Source organism: Mustela erminea, chromosome 4 (genome assembly GCF_009829155.1).
Source record: "Mustela erminea isolate mMusErm1 chromosome 4, mMusErm1.Pri, whole genome shotgun sequence".
Lineage (NCBI taxonomy): Eukaryota > Metazoa > Chordata > Mammalia > Carnivora > Mustelidae > Mustela > Mustela erminea.
The window spans coordinates 150,254,808-150,278,349 of record NC_045617.1 but is presented as its reverse complement, the minus strand read 5'-3'; the positions used below and the strand labels follow the sequence as shown (position 1 = coordinate 150,278,349).

Sequence of the window (23,542 nt, the reverse complement as noted above, 5' to 3'; positions counted from 1 at the left end):
GAGTGAGTTTGGGATATTCATGGCAAACTACAGAGATTTTTATTTCTGCCTAGGGCTGATGCTATTTTGATTACCACGATCTTGTCTCCTAGACTTTCCTAAGGAGCCATGGACACAAACAATGGAAGTTCCACAACAGATTTCATCCTGCTGGGCTTTTCTGACCGGCCCCAATTAGAACCCATCATCTCTGGGGTGGTCTTCATCTTCTATATTGTGACTCTGGTAGGAAACACAACCATCATTCTGGTATCTTACCTAGACACCCAGCTCCATACGCCCATGTATTTCTTCTTGTCCAATTTGTCCTTTTTGGATCTCTGCTATACGACTAGCATTATTCCCCAGATGCTGGTAAATCTATGGGGTCCGACAAGGTCTATTACGTATGGAGGGTGTGTGCTCCAATTCTTCTTTGCCCTTGACCTGGGATCCACTGAATGTCTTCTCTTGGCTGTGATGGCCTATGACCGCTATGCTGCTGTCTGTCAACCTCTTCACTACATGGTCATAATGAACCCTCAACTTTGCCAGAAGATGGTGCTCACTGCCTGGTTAGGTGGTCTTGGAAGTGCCTTAATTGTTTGCTCCTTGACTTTGAATTTGCCAAGATGTGGGCAAGGTAGACAATTTTTTGTGTGAGATGCCAGCATTGATCAAGATGGCTTGTGTCTATTCAAAAGTAATTGAGATCACTGTCTTTGCTCTTGGAGTGGTATTTCTTCTAGCACCTATATCACTAATTCTCATCTCATATGGAGTTATCACTCAAGCTGTCATGAGGATCAAATCAGAGGCAAGATGGCGTAAGGTCCTTAATACATGTGGTTCCCACCTCACAGTAGTAACTCTGTTTTATGGAACAATCATTTACATGTATATGAGGCCACAGAATAGCACATCCCAAGATGAGGGGAAGTTCCTTACTCTCTTTTATGCAATCATCACACCCAGCCTTAACCCTCTGATCTATACTTTAAGAAACAAAGATGTAAAGAGCGCAGTAAAGAGAATCCTACATGTAGAAAAATGGTCAGCCAAGTCGTGAGTTAGATGGAAGAGAGCTAGGAAATAATATTGACCTTTACCAACAGAAGATGAACTGATTCATTAATGCAAAGAGCTCTTAATGGGTGTTCACCACATACCAAGATTTGTTGTAGGTACTGACTTTGTAAATAAATAGGAAATAGATAAAAATTACAAGAGAAAGAGATACAGACATATAAAGAAGCTTTGTACAGAGAGAGGAGCAAGATGGCAGAAGAGTAGGACACCCAAATATCATCGGATCCCAGGAGTTCAGCTAGATAGTTATCAAACCTTCCAAACACCTACAAACTCAACAGGAGATAGAAGAGAAGAAGAAAAGCAATTCTAGAAACAGAAAAGCGACCACGATATGGAAAGTAGGACATGCAGAGAAGTGAATCAGAGGTAACCTACGGGAAGACAGACCACAGTGGGGAGGAACAAGGGTGGTACAGTTCCGCCTCAGACAAAGACATTTGGGAATCACTACAACAGGCCTCTCCCCCAGAAGATCAGCAAGAAATCCAGCCAAGACCAAGTTCACTGATCAACGAGAACTGCAGAATTCCAGAGATAGAGGAATGCAACATATAGAATTCCTGGCTTTTTTCCCATGACCCTTTAGTCTTTCAAAGTTAAATTTTTTTCATTTTATTTTCTCCTATTCTTTTTTAATTTTTCCTCTTTCATATTTTAATGACTTTAACTACTTTATCTTAGCAATACCTTTTTAAAAATCTTTTTAAATTTTCATTGTTAAAGTCATATTTTATCCCTTCATTGTATTTAACGTTATTTTTTGTATACATATAGGTTTTTTTCTTTAAAAAATTTTGGCATACAGTTTCTTCTAATAGATCAAAATATACCCTAAATCTAGTACACAGCTCTGTTCTAGTCCAGCCTGATTACATTCTTTCCTCTTTTTTTAATTCTTTTTTCAACCAACTTATCAATTCCTTTTTTAGAATCTTTTTAAGTTTTCATCTTTACAGTCATGTTCCATTGCTTCATCATGTTCACCCTTATTTTTGTGTGTGTGTATATATATACATATATAATTTTTCCTTTCTTTAAAATTTTGGGAGGTAGTTTCTTCTAACATACCAAAATACACCCAAAATCAAATGTGTGGTTCTGTTCTATTCACTAGTCTAATAAATATATATATATATATTTGTTTTCTTTTTTCCCCCTTTCTTCTACACGCAGTTTTGGGTCTCTTCTGATTTAGCTAGTGTATATTTTTTTCTGGGGTCATTGCTATCCTTTTAGTATTTTGTTCTCTCATTTATCTATTTATATCTGGATAAAATGACAAGGCAGAAAATCTCACCTAAAAAAAAAAAAAAAAGAAGAGGCAATACCAATGGCTAGGGACCTATTCAATATGGATATTAGTAATATGTCAGAACTAGAGTTCAGAATGATGATTATCAAGGAGCTAGCTGAATTCGAAAAAAGCATGGAAGATACTAAAGAATACCTTTCAAGAGAAATAAAAGAACTAAAGTCTAACCAAGTTAAAACTTAAAAAACTATTAATGAGGGGCAATAAAAAATGGAGGCTCTTACTGCTAGGATCAATGAGGCAGAAGAGAGAATTAGCAATACAGAAGACCAAATGATGGAGAATACAGAAGCTGAGAAAAGAGAGACAAACAACTTCTGGACCACAGAGAGAGAATTCAAGAGCTAAGTGATACCATAAGTATTAGAATAACTGGGATTCCAGCAGAAGAAAGAGAGAGTGGGGCAGAAGGTATATTGGAGCAAATTATAGCAGAGAATTTCCCTAACTTGGTGAAGGGAACAAGCATCAAAATCCAGAAGGCACAGAGAATCCCTCTCAAAATCAATAAAAATAGGTCCACAACCCATCATCTAATAGTAAAACTTACAAGTCTTAGTGACAAAGAGAAAGTCCTGAAAGCAGCTCGGGACAAGAAGTCTATGACATACAACAGAGAAATACTAGATTGGCAGCAGACCTACCCACAGAGACCTGGCAGGCCAGGAAGGACTGGCATGATATATTCTGATCACCAAATGAGAAAAATATGCAGCCAAGAATACGATATCCAGCTAGGCTGTCATTGAAAATAGAAGAGATAAAAAGCTTCCAGGACAAACAAAAATTAATTTGCAAACACCAAACTATCCCTACAAGAAATATTGAAAGGGGTCCTCTAAGCAAAGAGAGAACCTAAAAGTAATAAACCAGAAAGGAACAGACAATATACAGTAACAGTCACCTTCTAGGCAATACAATGGCACTACATTCATATCTTTCAATAGTAACCCTGAATGTAAATGGGTTAAATGCCCCAATCGAAAGACACAGGGTATCAGATTGGATTTTTAAAAAAAGCCCCTTCAATAACTGTCTACAAGAAACTCATTTTGGACCCAAAAACACTTCAGATATAAAGTCAGGGCATGGAAAACAATTTACCATGCTAAGGGACATCAAAAGAAAGCTGGGGTGGTGATCCTTACATCAGAAAATTAAATTTTAAGCCAAAAACTATAATAAGAGATGAAGAAGGACACTATATCATATTTAAAGGGTCTAACAAGAAGATCTAATAATTTTATTTTTTTCAAAGATTTTATTTATTGGACAGAGAGAGATTACAAGTGGGTAGAGAGGCAGGCAGAGAGGGGTGGGGGAAGCAGGCTCCCTGCTAAGCAGAGAGCCCAATGCAGGACTCGATCGCAGGACCCCGAGATCATGACCAGAGCCGAAGGCAGAGGTTTAACCCACTGAGCCACACAGGTGCCCATGATCTAATAATTTTAAATATATATGCCCCTAACATAGGAGCAGCCAATTATATAAACTAATTAATGGCAAAATCAAAGAAACACATCAACAATAATACAATAATAGTAGGAGACTTTAACACCACCTGACTGAAATGGACAGATCATCTAACCAAATATCAACAAGGAAATAAGGGCCTTAAATGACACACTGGACCAGATGGACTTCACAGATCTATTCAGAACATTCCATCCCAAAGCAACAGAACACACATTCTTCTCTAGTGCACATGGAATATTCTCCAGAATAGATCACATCCTGGGTCACAAATCAGGTCTCAACTGATTTTCTGACCACAGTGCTCTGAAGCTAGAACTCAATCACAAGAGGAAAGCTGGAAAGAACCCAAATTCATGGAGGCTAAAGAGCATCCTATTACAGAATGAATGGGTCAACCAGAAAATTAAAGAAGAATTTTTAAAATTCATGGAAAGAAATGAAAACACAACTGTTCAAAATCTTTGGGATGCAGCAAAGGTGGCTAAGAGGGAAGTATATAGCAAAACAAACCTTTCTAAAGGAACAAGAAAGTTCTCAACTACACAACCTTAATAAGTAATAAAGATTAGAGCAGAAATCAATGACATAGAAACCAAAAGAATAGTAGAATATATCAATGAAACTAAGAGCTGATTATTTTTTTTAAGATTTTATTTATTTGACTCAGAGACAGAGAGCACAAGCAGGAGGAGCAGCAAGCAGAGGGAGGGGGAAAACCAGACAACACACAGAGCAGGGAGCCCGATATGGGGTTTGATCCCAGGATCCTGAGATCATGACCTTAGCTGAAGGCAGAGGCTTAACCAACTGAGCCAGCCAGGCACCCCTAGGAGCTGGTTCTTTGAAAAGATTAAGACTCACCGTTTAATCCCGGCCACCTCCTCTAGGTCTGAGGGAGACTGCTGCAGAATCTCACTGCACACACTCCATCAGAAACAATTTTTTCCTTCAGCAGAAACAAAGCAGCCCAGTATAATGTGCCTTTGCCTTTCTGGGACCAGAAAGCTGATTCTGCGATTTAGTTCCCTCTTGCTACGACATGTTTATATATCTGTGGGAGTTTTTTGGGGGGTGAGGGTGAAATCATATTGGGTATAAGGTATACATAAAAGTGTGCAAACGGTTAAACGTCCAGCGGGATGAATTTTCATGAAGCAGAAGCACCCACGTGACTACACTCTGTGCACCTCGGTTGCCTACTCCTCTGTGCCCCCTTCAGGCAGTGTCTCCCTGCCTCCCACCTCTATCTGAGGTAGTAATTTTCCTGGCTTCTAACCCGATTGGCTACTTTTGCTTGTTTCTGATCTTATATGAAGGGAACAAAGCAGTATACATGCTTTTGTGTTTGGCTTCTGCCACTAGTCACAGCTAATTGCGTATGTGTTGTGCCACGTGGTAATATTATACTTTGTTATTTCACCGATGGACATTTGAGTTATTTCCAGTTTTGCTTATTACAAAGGGTGCTGCTGTGAACAGGGGGAACCTGTCTCTTGGTGAAACCATGTATGCATTTCTGCTGTGCTCGTCACTAGGAGCTATTGGGCTGGAGAGGGTGGGAGTTTCCCGAAGCAGTTGTATGGTTTGCCGTCCCAGCAACCATGTTAAAATATACCGTTGCTCGGCAAGCCTGCCAACACTCAGAGCGCCCTGTTCCTCTTAGACACCGTAGTAGGCATGCAGTGAGGGCTCCTGAGGTTTTCACTGGCACTTCCCTGTTCACCAATGAAGCTGAGCCTCTGGAAACATTCCCAGGCTATTTAGACGACTTTGTGATGTGCCTCTTCTTTTGCCACACTTCTACTCAGTTGTCTGCGTTCTGGTGATTGATTTGTAGAAGTTATTTATAAGTTTTGGGTACTCAGAATATTTTAAATCCATCTGTCATTTAGTCTCAGCTTTTTTATTCCCCCTGATCTCTATGGACCTCTTACTGACCAGAAGGGTAGGACCAGGCTTTGAGGTGGCTTTATTTGACTCTCTAGGTAATCATGCCCTGTTCCCTTCCCTACAAGGAGCACTACAGTTTCCCACACATACTCCACTCTGGAGTGAGGTCAGAGGTCTTATGTTTCTGATCCATGAGCAGCAGACTTGAGAAAGCCCCAGAAGCTTCTGTGCAGGTGAGTCCTAAAGACTCAGAGTTTCTACTTCTGTTGTCTTCTTTCTTTATCTTAGCAACTTCAGGACATTTCAAAGAGTACTCCCAACTATGAATCTTACACTTTAAATCTTCTAGAAGAACAAATACAGAAAAACTGCACACTGGAGTTACAACCTATCCTTCAAAACCATGTGGATCCCTACACTTGGATCCATTTTATTTTTATCACTGTAGATACAAGTGTGTAATCCCCTCTTATCACACTCTTAACCCACAACCTTCGTCTTCCCACAGGCTTGGTCAGTTACTGTGGTACAATGGGAATTTCATGCCAGTCTTCCTTGATGTCCTCTTGGCTTTGTTTTCAAAAGGCATATTGATCAACTGGAGAGTATTTCTCTGAGCGATGTGGAAGGACCACTTGAAACTGAGTCAGGGGAGTGCTCATCACAAATACAGATTCCTGAGCAGCACCGGGATCTCCCAGCTAACACCGGGGGCAGGACTGAATCTGCACTCTTAGTAGCACCCCAGTTCATATGCCCACTAATGTTTAGGAAGCATCGTACTAGACTGTGAGCTTCCTGAAGTGAGGGACTAGTTATCCCTAGCACACAGTGGAGTGGACTTCATGATACATAAATATTTGTTATGTGAACTCTGAAAAAGCCACAGGTATACGATTCCCTTATTTCAGTTGGCACGGCTGTATTGCGTCTACTGATAGCATCCTCACTGGGGGATATATTTTATATCATACAGATACTGAAGGTAAACTCTATTCTGGATTTTGATGAAGACATTATTCATAGAATAGGTGGATTCTATGCTAGAAAAGACTTTGTATTCATGTTAGAGAGACAGAACAAATATATTCTCACCTGATTCAATGAGAGTTAACAAAATAGCATCTGTAAAATTTAAGATATTAGTGCAGAGTAACCAGTAATTTCTTTTTTTTCTTCGTGGGGGGAAATAATTTTTTAATTTAAATTCAATGAATTAACATATAACATATTATTGGTTTCAGAGGTAGAGGTTTGTGATTCATCAGTCTTATATAACACCCAGTGCTCATTATTACATCATGTGCCCTCCTTAATGTCCATCACCCAGTTATATCACACCTACCACCTCCCCTCCTGCAACGCTTAGCTTGTGTCCTGTAAGAGTCTCTTATGGTTTGTCTCCCTCTCAAGTTTCAACCTGTTTTATTTTTTTCTCAGTTTCCCTATGATCTTCTGTTTTGTTTCTTAAATTCCACGAGTGAGATCATATAACTGCCTTTCTCTGATTGACTTATTTCACATGGCATAATACCTTCAGTTCCATCCATGACATTACAAATGGAAAAATTTCATTTCTGATGGCTGTGTGATATTCCGTGTGTGTGTGTGTGTGCATGCGCACGTCTTCTTTATCCATTCACCTATCAGTGGACATCTGGGCTTTTTCCACAGGACATTCCTGCTATGAACATTGGGGTACAGGTGCCCCTTCTTTTCACTACATCTGTATCTTTGGGGTAAATACCAAGTAGTGCAATTCCTGGGTCATAGGGTAGCTCTATTTTTAACATCTTGAAGAACCTCCATACTATTTTCCAGATTAACTGCACCAGCTTGCATTCCAAGCAACAGTATAGGAGGGTTCCCCTTTCTCTGCTTCCTCGTGAAAATCTGTTGTTCCCTGACTTATTAATTTTCGCCATTCTGAGTGGTGTAAGATGGGGGGATATCACTGTGGTTTTGATTTGTACTTCCCTGATGCCAAGGGATGTGGAGCATTTTCTCATGTGTCTGTTGGCCATTTGTATGTCTTCTTGGAGAAGTGTCTGTTCGTGTCTTCTGCCCATTTCTTGATGGATTATTTGCTTTTTGGGTGTTGAGTTTGAGAAGTTTTTTATAGATCTTGGATACCAGCCCTTTATCTGTAATGACATTTCCAAATATCTTCTCCCATTCATAGGCTGCCTTTTAGTTGTGTTACTTCCTTCACTCTGCAGAAACTTTTAATCTTGATGAAGTCCCAGTAATTCATTTCTGCCTTTGTTTCCCTTGCCTCCAGAGATGTACGTGTCTAGTAAGAAATTGCTATGGCCAAGGTTAAAGAGGTTGCTGCCTATGTTCTCCTCTAGGATTTCAATGGTTTCCTTCTCAGATTAAGGTCTTTCATCCATTTTGAACTTATTTTTGTATATGGTATAAAGAAGTGGTCCAGTTTCTTTCCTCTGCATGTGGCTGTCCAATTTTCCATCCCATTTGTTGAATATCCACTGGATATTCTTTCCTGCTTTGTTAAAGATTAATTGAGCATATTAGTTGTGGGTCCATTCTGGGTTTTCTATTCTCTTCCATTGATCTTTGTGTCTGTTATTTTGTCAGTACCATACTGTCTTGATGACTACAACTTTGCAATAAAGCTTTAAGTCCAGGATTGTGATACTAATCTCTGTCTCTGAATAAACAGAAACCCTGATTGGGCTGGATAGACTCTGTTTTTGTTTTTGTTTTTTTTAAAGATTTTGTTTATTTATTTGACAGACAGGGATCACAAGTAGACAGAAAGGCAGGCAGAAGAGAGAGGAAGGGAATCAGGCTCCACACTGAGCAGAGAGCCCAATGCAGGGCTCCATCCCAGGACCCTGGGATCATGACCTGAGCTGAAGGCAGAGGCTTTAACCCACTGAGCCACCCAGGTGCCTCTAGACTCTATTTCTATGCAAAATAACCTAGGTTTGAGATCCGAGACTCTGGAGTCATTGGTTTCTCTTCTTTTCTTTATCCTCCTATGTAATTTTAGACCATTTTTTGATGTCTTGGGACTCAATCTTCTAAGATGTGAAACGAAGGAACTGTACTTATTCCTTTTTTGTGATCACCATGTACCATCCAGACTTGTAATTCTATTATCCTAATCATTAAATTTGATGCCAGGCAACATACTAAGTGATTTCAATACATGACCTCATTTAACCCTCAGAACAACTCTAAAAGTTAGGTACTTAGACGGGATCCACTTGGCAGATGAGGAAACTGGGACATGAGGTACAACTTGGTCAGGGTCTCACACACACAGGAACCAAGTGAGTTAACCTGAATTCAGTCCCATAGTTAAGTACATTTGGTTCAATTCTGATGTGCTTTAAGTGACGTTAAGTGTGACCACTTGCAAAGATACGCAGTCATTGGACCCACTGAAAGGAATCAAGACTCCTAGAGAAATTGATTACGCCTTGGAGAAATGAAGCAGGAAATATGCCAAATAAGCCTGAAATACCTTGTCCTGCTACCGAATAAAAAGCTAACAAAGACTCTCAGGGCTACATATAAAGGGCACAGGAGACAAAACAGAGGCGCTCCCAGCCGCCAAAGAGGAATCATCTGGACACCAAAAGTAATGACTCGAATGCGTTCTTTTAAAAATCCAGGAGTTTGCAGGGGCACCCGGGTGATTCAGTCGGTTAAGTGGCTGACTTTGGACTTGGGCTCAGGTCAGCGTCTCAGGGTCCTGGCAACAAGCCCTGCATCAGGCTCTGCGCTCAGCCGCGGGTCGGCTTGAGGACTCGCTCTCTCTTCCTCTCCGTCTGCGCCTCACCCCGGCTCATGCTCTCTCTCTCTCTCCTCCTCTTTCTCTCACATAAATAAACCTTTTTTAAAGATAAATAAATTTAAAAAACCCATGAGCTTGTAATGAGGTTCAAAAAGAGAAACCAAGCCAAACAAATTAGTTACCAATTGCTGCCCAAAACCCTACCTCAAAGTTTAGAGTCCGACATGGACTATTGATTACCTCAGAGCTTCTGTCGATCGGAAACCTGCGCGCAGCTGGGCTGCTGGTGAGGGTCTCCGCGCGGGGCCGGCGGCTGGAGGACGCGGTTCTGACCTCACTGCTCCGGCCGTTGACGGGGCTCCCGGGGGAGGGAGAGGACGAGAGACAACGCTGGAACACGGTCTCTTCCGCGACAGCGCTCGAGGTAGCACGACCTCGCTTCCGCCACGCTCGGCCGCTCGCGCTCGGCAGCCGCCGCAGCGCGCGGGGCAGCTACGCGCGGGCGACTCCTGGACGGCGGGGCTCGCTGCCGCCGCCCCCACCGACGGCCCCGCCCGGCGCCACGACTGTCCCCTCCGAGTACCGGCAACCAAACCGAAAAGGAAGCATCCATGGTCTTTTCTGTCTGTACGACTCGTCAGGGTAACCAAATGGCCCGAAATTTATATGCCCATGAGAAAAAAACCCTTTAGAAGAAATTCCCGTTCGTCGACATGACAGAAATCACTGAACGAGAAAAATCACCAATTTGCAAACCCGAATGAAACGGCTGATTTGGGCAAAGCTCCGTAGGTGAAACCAGCCCGTGAAGGGGTGGGGTGGGGTGGGTTGGGGGTAGGGGTGGGGGGGGGGGGGGGGTGGGGGGGGGGGGTGGGGTGGGGTGGGGGTGGGGCCGCTCCGCACCACGCGGCGTCGCACCCAGCGAAGCTCAGACGCTCCGTGCCTCCGGGTGAAGCCCGAAGGACGCACCCAAGAGCGACTCGTGCCCGTCGGGGTCCACCGGACTCGAACCGAGCCCTCGGCCGGCCTCTAGTTCACGGGAAACGCAGGGCTGGGGGAAGCGAAGACGCGAACACACCAAACCAGCACGTGAGGATGCGGGACAAACCACCCGGGTTGTTTCACTGCGGGGGGGGGGGGGGGGGGGGAATGGAGGAGGAGCTATTCCGGGTCTAAATTAAAAGAAAATTAAGAGAAACGGCCCCGAACAAGCACGGCGACGGTGTGTCTTGGTTCGGAGAAGCGAGTCGCGTGTCTCACAGACCAGCCGAGGCCCTGCTGATGAAGTCCCAGAACCTAAGTCAGGTTCGGTGGGGTGAGGTTCGGAGCCGACGACTAAAGAAAGAATTCTTAAGACGTTGTTGGTGCAAAATGGTGGTTTATGAAAGCACGGGGACAGGACCCGTGGGCAGGAAGAGCTGCTGCCCCGGGTTGTGAGGGTCGGCATGTTATATACCCCACGGTTGGGGGAAGGTGGTGAAGGAACGGGAGATTTCGACAGAGTTCTCACATGCTAGGGAGGCCTACAAGGTGCCGGGGGGAGGCCTTGCCCTTACGACCTGATCAATGTCGTCCTTAGGTCAGGCACTAACATCAAGATAGTTGGGAGATTCTTGGTGGGGCATTATGATCCGGCTATCATTTATATTCCCTTCTACCCCAGCCTCCTCCAGGTTATGGTGGGAGGGGGACATTAGGGCTTCAGGAACCGAGAGTTATTCGTCTCTGGAAATTTGTGCTGTTGATAAGGTAACCTCCCTGCATCTTGTAGGGCAAGGGAGATTCCTGTTCTGCAGGATCGCGATCCCTGCACGTTAACTATTTATCGTTTATGGCGGTCAGGGGTGCCTGAGGAATGCCACACATATGGAGGGAGCGGGTGAAGGGGGGTGCACGGCGCCAGCTTCTGCTCTGTCCTCAGCCGGCCTCCTGCTCCCGCATCACTGCGCGGCCGGTCCGCTCCGGGCGCGCAACACGCCCGCAGTAGCGGGGTCGTCACCGAACAGGTTAGGGAAACGGCAGGGGGCCGCCGGCAAGCGCCCACAACGCACTGCGGGACACGACGCCGGGACCGCGACTCCGGGCTTGCCTCAGAGGCTCCCGCCGGAAACGCGGGGCCGCGGGCGGCCGGCGGGCGCCGCAGCGTCTGGCTCAGCGCCGAGCCCGAGCGGAGGGCCCCTGCGGGCTCTGGGCCGACTCTCCACTTCCGTGTGGGCTGCAGCTGCTCGGAACCACTTTTTGAACTTCCGATAAAGAGCATGGCGTCATTTGCCTCGCGCTTTGGGCTCACGTTTAAAGTGACTTTTTCTTGTATTTACGTCAGAAACACCCCCCCACCCCCGCGAGCCGCAGCGGGAACGCGAGCCCGCGCTACGACGGGTCGCGGCGCTGACGCACGCACGCTGCGACCCCGCGCCCCTCGCGCCCTCAGACACTCGCGCGAACTCCCGGGATGTGCGCCCAAGAGAGCCCGGAGGAATTTCCGGGGAGGCCCGGACCAGCGAGGGGCCGCGTTTCCTAGAAAGCCACCGGAAGTGGGTGGTGGAGGACTGGGAAGCGGCGCAGGCGCAGAGGTTCCTGGTTGCTGGTTGCTTGCGGGAGGACGGGCGGGAAGGCCTGCACCTGCAGCAGGTGCGCGACGGGCGCCCAGCCGCGGGCTCCCGAGCGCCAGCCGGCACCGCAGGGTCCTCCGGGGGAGGGGCGGGCTCCGCGGCCGGCTCGCTCCGCAGACCGGGCTTTCCCGCAGCTGCTCCGGCCCGCTCCCGCTCTTCTTGCGCCCAGCGGCCCCTCCCTTCTTTTATCCCGTGGACTGTCCTCCCCGGCGTCCGCGCCTGCGCTCATTTCTTGAGCCGCTGGTGCAGGCGCTGTTTGGGGCGTGGCAAGCACAACCGTGCACACAGTGGCCCGAACTCCCTGCCCTCCAGAGCCTAGGAGCCGAGAGTTAGGGAGGGAGGGACCGACCAGACGTAACGGACCCGGGACTAGAGTAATTTACCGTGTCGGGAAGTGGGCGAGCGCTGTTGGAAAAAAGAGGAAAGGTAAAGCCAGGTAAGGCGTCTGGGTTGGAAAGAGCAGGTGGCGACCTTAGTAGGGCACCGAGAGTCGATCTCGGGAAGAAGCCAGACCATTTGCCGTGAGGATTGCCTGAGGTGCAGGGACAGCTGGTGCAAAGGCCCTAAGCTGGAGACCAGGGGTCTGTGCGTGAGGTCGGTTGAACGAGAAGACGAGTAGGAGCGGTACTCAGCCCATCTGTAGGCGTGTATGCCCCTGGGAGACCAGCTTTATTCTGAGTAAGCGGCAGAGGTGGCCCAAGGAATGGGCGCATTTATGCAGCTTTGTACACCACCGCTTGGAGTAAACTGGAGACTGGGAGGCTTTAAACGGAGATGAAATAATCCAGCTCAGTTTTAAGCCTACCCGTCCAACCGTTGTATTGAGAAGAGGCAGAAGGGAAGGACAGACGCGAGGAGACCAGCTAGGAAGAATGGAGAGCAAGGCGGTGGATGGCGGCCTGGACCAGGGTGGTAGCTGCGGAGGTTCTGTTCCAGATACGTACCATTTTCAGTTTGTCTTCCCGGGCTCCCTCATCTCCCACAGATAATCCCCAGCCACTTCTCCCTGTGTTCGCGGGCCTCTTTTCTTTTCGTGGAATATTCAGGAAGAAAGGGGTGAGACCACAGCTAGCTCCATGCTGCTCAGAAACCCCAAATCCAGGGCACTGTGTGACACATCGGACCAAATACCAGCTGGCCTGTGGGTCAGCAGGACCCTTTTGGCTGGCATCCCCCAGGCCACTTCCAGACTTGTCTGGGCAAAGCCAGAACTGACTCTGGGATTTTGACCCAAACAGCAGGGAAGAATCTGGACTGTGGCGGAAGACTGTAAAGAAAGCGGGGTAAAAAGATGCAGCAGGTAAGGAAAGGAGGGTCTGCAGCACTTCTCCAGGAGGAGGAAGGAGAAGCCAGTACGGAAAAGGAAAGCAGCGGGGGACGTGGTGGAAGTTTCCCGCTTCCAAATATTTTTGCTGGTCGGCCTTGTGACCGTGAAAGCTTTCCGCTGATACAGAGGAATTGGAAGTCTTCTCTGTTTTTTCATAAACTGTATCAGGGACTGAGTCCCTGAATTTCTCTCCCCCGCCCCTTCCCGGAATGTCTGGGAGTTGATTTCCACAGACAAAGCTTCATAGTCGCTTAGAGCTTGTTTTCCTCCCATCCATAACTTCCCTGAGTTTTTCTGTGCTTTGTAATAGGTGATGGTGTCACTTGAGAGTCCGGGCCCTCCACGCCAGCTGCCTGGGACCCCTGATGCTGAGCTCCTGCAGGAAAGAGGTGAGGCACACAGGGTATTGTGCCAGGAGGACGGCAGCTGAAAACAGCTGGGACGTGGCATGGGCAGTGGGTGGGGGCAGGAGGGACATGCTTCCCGTAGCCTGGAAATCCACTCATTACTGAGCATTTACTGGACGTCTTCTGTTATTTCTATGCTAGGTTTGGATCAGTATTGAGAGGAACTATATTCAGTTTCTGCCCTCATCCTACATCCAATTTGGAAAAAATCAGAATCATAAGAAAAGATCCTACAAAGCAACTTATTAAAGAATTGTATTCCTTATTATATATACTTAATGACATGTACAACTTGACATGTATGATCAATAACTTACGTATGTGTCCATGAAACGTATGGTATCATTTGGTAACTCCTACCCCACCAGTTTTGCCAACGTGTCCATGTTGACCATATATAATTTTACTTCTGTAGACCTTTTTGGAACCTTGAGATTTTAAAAGTATAGAATGAGTCCCTGAGAAACAAGATAAAACAGTGGCAAAGAAAGAGCAAAGGTTTTGTCGTAAAGCTTTTGGAAAAATAAAGGAATATGGGAAAATGTGAGGCTGGGCTTTAGAGGTGCTGAGTGGTGACGTGTGAAAAGCAAAGTGGTCTAGACTGTGGAGAAGTGGCTGATGGAGGTAAAACCCAGGAGACGACATTCAGCAGTTCTGGAGTCCCAGTCAGACCCTGAAAGGCACAGACTTTTGGGCAGAGGACTAGGCACTTGGGGACCCCAAAAGTAGGCTTTAAGTATGTATTATCTACAAAGAAGAAAAGTATATTATTGGAACTTCCAGAGGAGAAATCCTGAAATTTCCACCGTATAGGGAATCCTAAATGAAAATGAAAAATACAGAACATCTTTGATATAAATTTAGGTAGAAGATAATCAACATTGCTTAACTTGGGTGTTATTTCTTTTTTAAAATATAAAATTATACACACTTCTTATGGTTCACATCAGACCTGAGTCTCCTGGTCCTCCTTTTTCATAAGACCTTAAATTTTCTTCCCAGTGGGGATTGTGAGAACCATAAAGTTCACAGTCATCTGACATAAAATGTAAGCGGATGAATGTCATCCTCGATTATATCCATACACTGTTGTAACAAATAGTTACCGACTGAATGTTTGTGTCCCTCAAAATTCACATGTTGAAGACCTACCCCCCATTGTGATATTTAGAGGTGGGGCCTTTGGGAAGTAATTTGGTTGAGAGAAAGACATAAGGGTGGGGCCACATGAAGAAATTAGTGTCGTTATTAGAGGAGAAGACCAGAACTCCCGTGGGGTCCCCCAGGTGAGGACAGAAGGACAGCAAGCCAGGCAGAGCCCGTGCCAGCTCCTGGATCTCAGGCTTGCAGCCTCCAGAACTGTGAGCAGTAGGTTTCCAGTACGTAAGCCATGCATTCTGGGGTATTTTGTTACGGCGGCCTGAGTTGGCAAAGGTAGTTTCATGCCATTTGAGCACATAGCCTGTCTCCCAAGTTCATGTTTAACTTGAGGGCAGAAACTGACCTTTCAAAATCTGAAGCTAAAGAACAAAGCCTAAGAATCACTGTAGTGACCAGGGATTGAGGAGGGACAAACAACAACTAGGTAACGGGTATAGAGTTTCAGGGTTTGTTTGTTTTTTTTAAGATTTTATTTAGTTGACAGAGATCACAAGTAGGCAGAGAGGCAGGCAGACGGGGAGGGGGAAGATCCCAGGAGCCTGAGACCATGACCCAAGCGGAAGGCTGAGGCTTTAACCCACTGAGCCACCCAGGCACCCCTAGAGTTTCAGTTTTGCAGGATGAAGAAATTCTCGAGATTACACAACACTGTGAGTGTTGTCAACGCTGCTCAACTGTACACTTAAAAATGGTTAACGTGATAAATTTTGTTACATTTTTTCCCCACAATTCAAAAATTTCTTAGTGTGATGAGCACTTTTAAAAAAAAAAGAAGAAGAAGAAGAACCACTGAGCGTTCACAAAACTCCCAGTCTGTGAAGAAATCCGCTGCGATATATCCGGAGGGGAGTCCGGGTTAAATGGGGGCGTGCTTTGTCAAAGCTCATCCAGTGAGACACTCAGGACTTGTTTATTTTACTGTAGGAACTTTCTCCTCAACAGAAGGTAAACAGATACTGAACCCTAATTCAGGGTACGTGCCATAAAGAGTTTCAGGGTGCAGTATGCTGATATCTTCAGTTACTTTGAAATGCAGCAAAAAATAAAGTGGGCTAATAGAGGCTAGTTAGATGGACAGAAGTGTGATCGAACACTCACTCGGAACGTTTAGGTGAGTGTGTGGCTGCTTACTAAACGATTCTTTCAGCTTTTCTCTATACTTGAAAATGTTCGTAACAAAATGTGGATAGAAAAAATAATAATACAGTTGGAGGGCTTCTGTTTTTGATGCCACAAGGAGCCGAGCAGAACAAGCAGCTGCCGTGAGCTGTGCGCAGGCCTGGCGGGTGTGGGACGGTGCGACCAAGAATTACAGAGCGAGTGACGGGGGCGGGGGGGCAGGTACCCACAGAGACTAAAACTGCCCAGCTGTTGGTCAAAAGCTGAGCATAGCCTAAACCGAAGAAGAACTGTGGGAAGTTTCTCTGGGAAAAAAAACAGTTTGCTCCCAAATTGAAGTTTGCGTAAAGTTGGAATGAAATTTGGGGGACCTAAGGCCACAGGGTAGTCCTCGGGTCTCACCAGCTGGTGACTGACCCCACTGGAATCTTCCGACCCGGATTTGGGACGTGCCGATGAACGCTCCGGAAGGCTTGGTTGCCGCCAACACCGAAGCCGCGGCAAGGCCGAGCTGGGCCCCGGGAAGGAATGAGGCCCGCAGTGGGCTGCACGGCAGTGCTGTGGGCAGGAGGGCTCACGCTCTGGGATTAGCAGGACAGATTCCGGATCGCAAGGGGAAGGTGGTGTTCCTCTAAGAAACCAACTGGAGGTAGAGCAGCCGTTACGTCGGTGAAGGAATACGCCTGCCCCGGGTGCGCCCGCGCCGCACCTTCCTCCTTTCTGCTCCCCGTCCCGTCCGCGCCCCAGGTCTCTCGAAGAAGTGCCTGGAACGTTCCAATACCAGAAGAGGTTATCGCACGAGCCGGGAGTCAGTGATGTGGGCTCGGGGAGGGGCGAGGCCATCTAGGAAACGCGCGCGAGGTGAGGGGGGCGCTGGCCACGCGCCCGACTTGGTGCCACGGCCCGCCGCCCAGCACCGAGCCGCGGCTGGAGAAGTAGCGCGGAAAACGGAGCTTGAGAAGCTTCCACGTCGGGGAAGACGGGAGGAAGGCGGAGGTTTCGGTAAAACTGCGCCGCGCTGACCCGCCTCCTTTCTCTCTCAGCCCCGCCGGCGCCGCAGCACCGCGCGTCCGCCGCGGAGGGAGGCCGGGCAGCCCCGCCAGGAGCGAAGAGCGCGGGGGTGAGCCGCAGCCCTCCCCGCCCTCCCCGCCCTCCCCCTCCTGACAGCGCAGCCCCGCCCGCTTCTCCCGCCCCGGCCCGCGTGCAGGGCTGCCCCCCGGAGGAGCGTCCGCGGGGTGACGCGCCCTTCCCTCTGGTCCCTCTGCCGTTTGGGGCCACTCCTCTCACCTCGGCCCGGGTGCACACAGGCACCGGCTCTCGTTCCCGCGAACCTTCTCCCGCACGGCCGCACGGCCGCCCGCGCCCGCGTCTGCGTCTAAGCGCACCGCGGGGTTTCCTGCAGGACCGCGGGCGCGCGCGGCCTCGGGACTCGATGACGTTTGAGGACGTGGCCGTGCGCTTCAGCGGCGGAGAGTGGCGGCGTCTGACCCGCGCCCAGCGGCGCCTCTACGCGGCCGTCATGCTGGACAACTACGGGCTCGTGGTCTCGCTCGGTAAGGACGTCCCCGCGGGGCTCCGCGCCGTCTACTCCCCTCTCCCTTCAGTTGCGTTGTTGGGCGACGCTTGCCGGGCCCCCTGACCCGCCTCTGTCCCCGAGCAAGACCGTTTCCAGGGCAGGGGCTGTTCCCTGGGGTCTCCCCCTCTGCCTCCTGAGAACGACTCTTCCGTGAGCATCCGTACACGTGTCTCCGTGTGGCCAGACCCCTGAGAACACTCTCCACCCCAGTGGCCATTTCTTTCCTGTTTCCCTGCACGCGTAGAGGGGTCAAGGCTGGTCGCTAGGACCCTTGTCATGCCGCTCTGCGCCCTCATTCCTTCTGCACAACCAGGCTTCGCCGGCCCCAAGCCGCCTCTCATCTCGTGTCTGGAGCGGGGCGCCGAGCCCCGCGTTCGCGATCTGCAGGACTGGGGGCTCCTGAGCTGCTCCTTCCCAGGTGAGTGACGGAGGCGCTCCAGCCTCCTGCTGGGTGCCGTGGGGACGATGGTCAGACGATGTTCTTGGTGCTGGGTCATCCGTCCCCACCTGCCCAGGCACCCGAACACAAAGGAGCCGAACAGCAGCAAACTATTCAAGCAGTTACTCTGTCGTCATCTAATTGCCTCTTGGCACCTATCTAAAGGCTGTGCAGTTTGGCCCCAGAAACAGCTCAGCGAATTCATCTCCCTGCTGGGTATCGGTCACCCCAGTGCTCGGGGAACGCTGCTTTTCTGCCCTGAGTTTTTGCTCAGGACCATCCCCACGTTGAGCCTCGGGCCTCTGACCCTTTGCCCTTCTCTGTTCCCTCACGGCCCCAGCTCTTAGCTCAGCGGCAGGTGCCGGCTGCATGGATACAGCTCACTTCTCCCCTTTCCTGGCCAGCACTCTCGTTTCTAACTCCTGGTGTTTACTAGATAGCGCATTGCCCTCTGAAAAATTCGTCTCTCCCCGCAGCCCGTCTCCACGGAGCCCTCCCTGTTTCTGTACTTGGGTCTACCTCTTTCTCGCATTGCCTCTCACGCTCCCCGACCTGCCTACGGGGTCAGCTGTGAAACAAGTACCAGCTCCTCATTCAAACTGTTTCCCTACTCGTCCTTCAAAAAAGCGTCCCTTATTTGTAGACCAACCCAACTGCCCTATCACAATAACTGCTCTTCCTTTCTCCTCTCTCCTGCTATCCTGCAAACATTTATTGAGCAACTACTGTATACCCGGCACTAGACGAGGAACTCGAGTTGGCGGCAATGTTATTGCCTAGTAGGGAAGGCAGGTAGTGAGTGATGGCACAGCACAGAATAGTGAGAGTCACAGATAGGTACCTGGGACATGGAACACAGAAGAGAATCATCTATTCCTGACCTGGGACCCAGTGACTGTGGAGGGAAGGACCATGAACTAAGCGTGCTGCATAAGTGAGATGGTTTACTGGAAGAAGGAGAGAGGCATTCTGGGAATGTGGGCAAGTGTTGAGGAGGGAAAACATGAAGTGTGAGCTACGTGACCAGAGCAGAGGGCCCCGGGAGACCGGGGTGGGGAGCGTGATTCAGAGGGGTTTTTGTAAACTGCAGACTTTGAACTTCATCCTGACAGTCGCAGCCGACACTGCGGAAGCGTGCACGTCCGTGTGGCAGTGCTCCACACGCAGGAGCTTCGGTACCAACCCCGTCTCACAGATGAGCCGCTGAGGGGCATGCAGTCGCCCTCCCAGGTTGCACAGCCAGTAGGGGTCAGAGCTAGGATTTCAGCCCGGAGGGCCCATTCCGGAGCTGGGACTCTGGCCTGCACGCTGGTTATCGTGCAGTGCCACTGAGATACTTAAGCTGAGGCACGGCATGAGAGGATTTGATTTTTAGAAAGAAAAATCTGGAAGCAGAGTAGAGCATAGATTCAAAGGGAGCCAGGTTAAAGGACACTTAAAGGGGGGTGGAGTGGCAGTTAGGGAGCAGGAATGCCCTGGCAGGAGAAACAGAGAGGAAGGGGTTGAGCTGAGACTAAGAAATTTAAACTCTGGTTGCCGGCAGTAGAAATTAACTCAAGCTAACGTGAGCAAAACAATGAGAATTTATTATTTGGGATGTCCTGAAAGCTGAGAGCAGGGAGACATCAGGCCCTTCGCCCCACTGACCCCTCTGCCTCTCGGTAGGTCTGCGTCCCTTCTTCCTGGGAGACTGTCCCGCTGGCTGCTGGGCTGCTAAGGGCTGGAGCAGAATGTTCCCTCCCCTGAGCCGTGCGCCATCCCCCCAGCACCGGCTGTTGTCAGAGCCTGGGTCCAGAGTCTAAGCAGAGAGAACCTGGCCTGGTTGGGAGAGGGACAGCCAAGACCGGATGTGCCCTGCACCCCGGTGGGCAGAGCTACACTGCAGAGCAGGGCAGACGGCTCCCTGGGGTGCTAGACCGCAGGCCATGTCTCAGGGGGAATTTGTGAAAGGTCAGCTGAGCAAATCTGAGGGAGGGAGAGGGTTGGGTGTGGCTCAGTCTCCTGACCCGGGTGACCAGGCGTATGAATTGCACGTTCGCTAGACCGGGGGAGTCTCGGGAACATGCAGGTTGCCAGGGGCTTCGGTAAAGTCTGCAGAGTCCGAGCTATCCTGGTACTTCTCACTATGCCAAGCTGCCCCGAGCTTTGGCCACGACGTAGGGCTCTTCCAAGGGCTTCACCCTTTCCCCTCCCTGATCTGCCGTGTTTATTTCCTTAGTGTCAGCGGACCGGACCCGGCCCGGGACTGAGAGGGCAAGTTCAGAGCAGGAGGTGTCTGAGGGTGGGGAAGTCGGCGGCGTCCTGTCCGGGCACCCTGAGGCTGGAGGAGCTTGTGTCCAGGATGTCAAGTCGGAGAACGCACGGGACCCGGCCGGGGTGGAGACGCTGGGAGAGGAGAAGGGGACCCTCGAGGAAGGAAGGGCCCGGGCGGTGCTCGCCAACAACTTGAGCGCAGACTCCAAGTGCACCCCACGCACCCGAGCCCTGATCGCACGGAGCCCCCGCCCAGGTGCCGCGCGCGGCCATACCTTCCCGCTTCTCCACGGGCGCATCCATGCTGGCGAGAAACCCCACGCGTGTCACGAGTGCGGGAAAGCGTTCAAGACCAGAAAGCAGCTGCGTGTGCACCGCGTCACGCACACGGGGGAGAAGCCCTTCCGCTGCGCGCAGTGCGGGAAGGCCTTCAGCAGCCCGTCGGCGCTCTGCCGGCACCGCAAGGCGCACGGCGGGGAGAGGCCGCACGGCTGCGGCGCGTGCGGAAAGGCCTTCGGCAGCGCGAGCCGGCTGCGGCGGCACCAGCGGGTCCACAGCGGCGAGCGGCCGCACGAGTGCGCGGTGTGCGGCAAGGCCTTCCGCTTCCGGCACTGCCTCACCCTGCACGGCCGGACGCACACCGGGGAGCGGCCGTACGCGTGCGGGCAGTGCGGCAGGGCCTTCCGCGGCAGCTCGGACCTCGCCAAGCACGGCCGGATCCACAGCGGCGAGCGGCCCTACCCGTGCCGCGCGTGCGGGAGGGCCTTCCGCCGGAGCTCCGACCTGCGCAAGCACGCGCGGACGCACGCGCGGGAGCCGGCCGCGGGCTGCCCCCAGTGCTGCGGCCGCGCTGGGCCGCGCCGCCCCCCGACGGCCCACGCCCCCGAGAAGCCCTACCCGTGTGGGCGGTGCGGCCGCGCCTGCCGCCCCCGGGGCCGGCGCGGGGCTCCAGAGCGCGCGCGCCGGGGCGAGAAGCCGCACCCGTGCGCGCACTGCGGCAAGGCCTTCCACGATCGGCACGGCCTGGCCGTGCACCAGCGGCTGCACACCGGCGAGAAGCCGTTCGCCTGCCCCGAGTGCGGGAGGGCCTTCCGCGGGAAGTCCAACCTGACCAACCACCGGCGGATCCACACCGGCGAGAAGCCGTACGCGTGCGAGGCGTGCGGGAAGGCCTTCCACCACCGCTCGGGCCTGACGCAGCACCGCCGGATCCACAGCGGAGAAAAGCCCTACCCCTGCCGCGAGTGCGGCGCCGCCTTCCGCCAGCGCGCCGCCCTGGTCGGGCACCAGCGGGTGCACACGGGGGAGAAGCCCTACGCGTGCGAGCAGTGCGGGAAAGCCTTCAGGGTGAGCGCGAACCTCACGGGACACAAGAAGAGGCGACATCGAGGATGGCGAGGCCACGAGCCTGGGGAGGGTGAGAAGGGCCCTTCCCCGGGACCTGTCCCACCTCCTCCGTAGGCGGGGTTTGACCCGCAGCCCTGTGGGTGCTCTCTGTATTGGTGCTTTCCGTTCTCTTTCCGCCCGGAGCCTGGTTCTTCCCGGCTTGCTGCCCCCGACTGAGCTCCCCGGAGCCTGACCGCCCTGGGCAGTGTTGGGGCGAGCACCTGCACTGCCAATCGGGAATGCCAGTCAGTAATGATAGCAGGTGTCGCCTACCTCGGAGCACGCCAGCCACTCTTCTAAGGGCTGTGCAGTGCCAACTCGTTGACTGCATAAAACATCTCTACAGGATGGGGAAATTAGGGCATAAAAAGATGAAACCTGCTCAGGATCACTTAGCTACTAAGTTCTGCATACCCACCCACCCCCGCCTTGCCAGGCTCCGGTCTGCACCCCTCCAAGACGCCTGCAACACATCTCTTAGATGTATGGTTAACAGCTCAGCACGGAGCACGTTTTAGTTCATAAAATATTGATCAATTTTAGCAAGGTTTTGGTTTTGTTTTAACTTAAAGACTGAATGGTACTTTTCCATGTGGGCTCAGAATTGCTGAGACCGGGATGGGAAAGGAAGACAGGACAGGGCAGATTTAGAAATCATAGATAAGTGGGATCTAGCTATGCGCTGCTCCAGTAACAATTTACATATGGAAAGACCATGAAGCCCATCTCACTTTGTTATAAATACGTCAAAATATCACTGTGTTGATTTCTTAAAATTGCTGTATTTATTTGCATGACATATGAAATGCTCTTTAAAATGTATGAGAAACTTGCATCTATCTTTCCAAGTCTTTCAGTATCTCTTAACAGACACCCTTTCTCTTTCAAATGTTACAAGTATTTTTTACAGACAGAATTAAAATAAATAACCACAGCAAACAAGGCTGTTAATTAGACACTTAAAATCCCGGGGGCACCTGAGTGGCTCAGTTGGTTAAGTGTCAGACTCTTGATTACAGCTCAGATCACGATCCCAGGGTTGTGAGATTGAGTTGCCTGCTTGGTGGAGAGTCTACTGGAGATCCTCCCTCTCTCCTCCTCCTCCTCCTCTCTCTCTCCCTCCCTCCCTCTAAAAAAAAAAAAAAAATAGAGATTTTTAACCTCATCACCTTAATGCAAAATCTGAGAAATATGTCACTCTGAACATTGATACAATGAGACTGTTTCCACTTTACCTTCACAACGGAAGTAGGGAATGCACACTTCACTCAGTTTTCAGAAGTGGAATAAGATCCAGGTTTCAGATTTTGAACCACCCACGAGCAGAGATGTGTTCTACAGCTTCTACACCTGGTGCAGTTGGGTGTCCTTCCATCCCCACAGAGCGAGTTTCACTCACTTTCCACAAAACAGTCTTTCGAATTTTTCAAGACAAATCAAGCACTTCTTTTTCCACAAGGCAAAATACCTGAAATTTCTTTAATGCTTTCTCACTGTTTATTTTAAGATGTTCAGAAAACGGCTGAAGATTCCCGGAGCTGAAGCTAGACATCTAGGGTTCTCGCTGCAGACCCGAGAGCCCGCTGGCAGTCTCCCCGGTGGGTGTCTGGATCACAGTGGGTGTTCTAGAAGACAGTGGCCAAGTGGAAGACGGCCTTGTGAGGGTCATGTCTGGAAGTCTTGGCCTTTCCTTCTGTTCCCTTGGTCTAATGTCTGTCCTCACACGGCGCCGACCTGGTTAATTACC

General features: G+C 50.1%; 1 protein-coding gene across 1 annotated transcript; it reads left to right on the top strand.

The window, feature by feature from the left end:
- The first annotated feature begins 108 nt into the window (after window positions 1–108).
- LOC116589463 lies at window positions 109–22,571 on the top strand. Its single transcript, XM_032341398.1, is given in 11 exon segments — window positions 109–620; window positions 622–1,044; window positions 6,258–6,262; window positions 9,761–10,157; window positions 11,437–11,723; window positions 11,839–12,146; window positions 13,765–13,843; window positions 17,185–17,261; window positions 17,544–17,694; window positions 18,031–18,135; window positions 20,375–22,571. Coding segments are annotated over 11 exon segments (3,840 nt in total). The 3' UTR covers window positions 21,871–22,571.
- The last annotated feature ends 971 nt before the right edge of the window (window positions 22,572–23,542 follow it).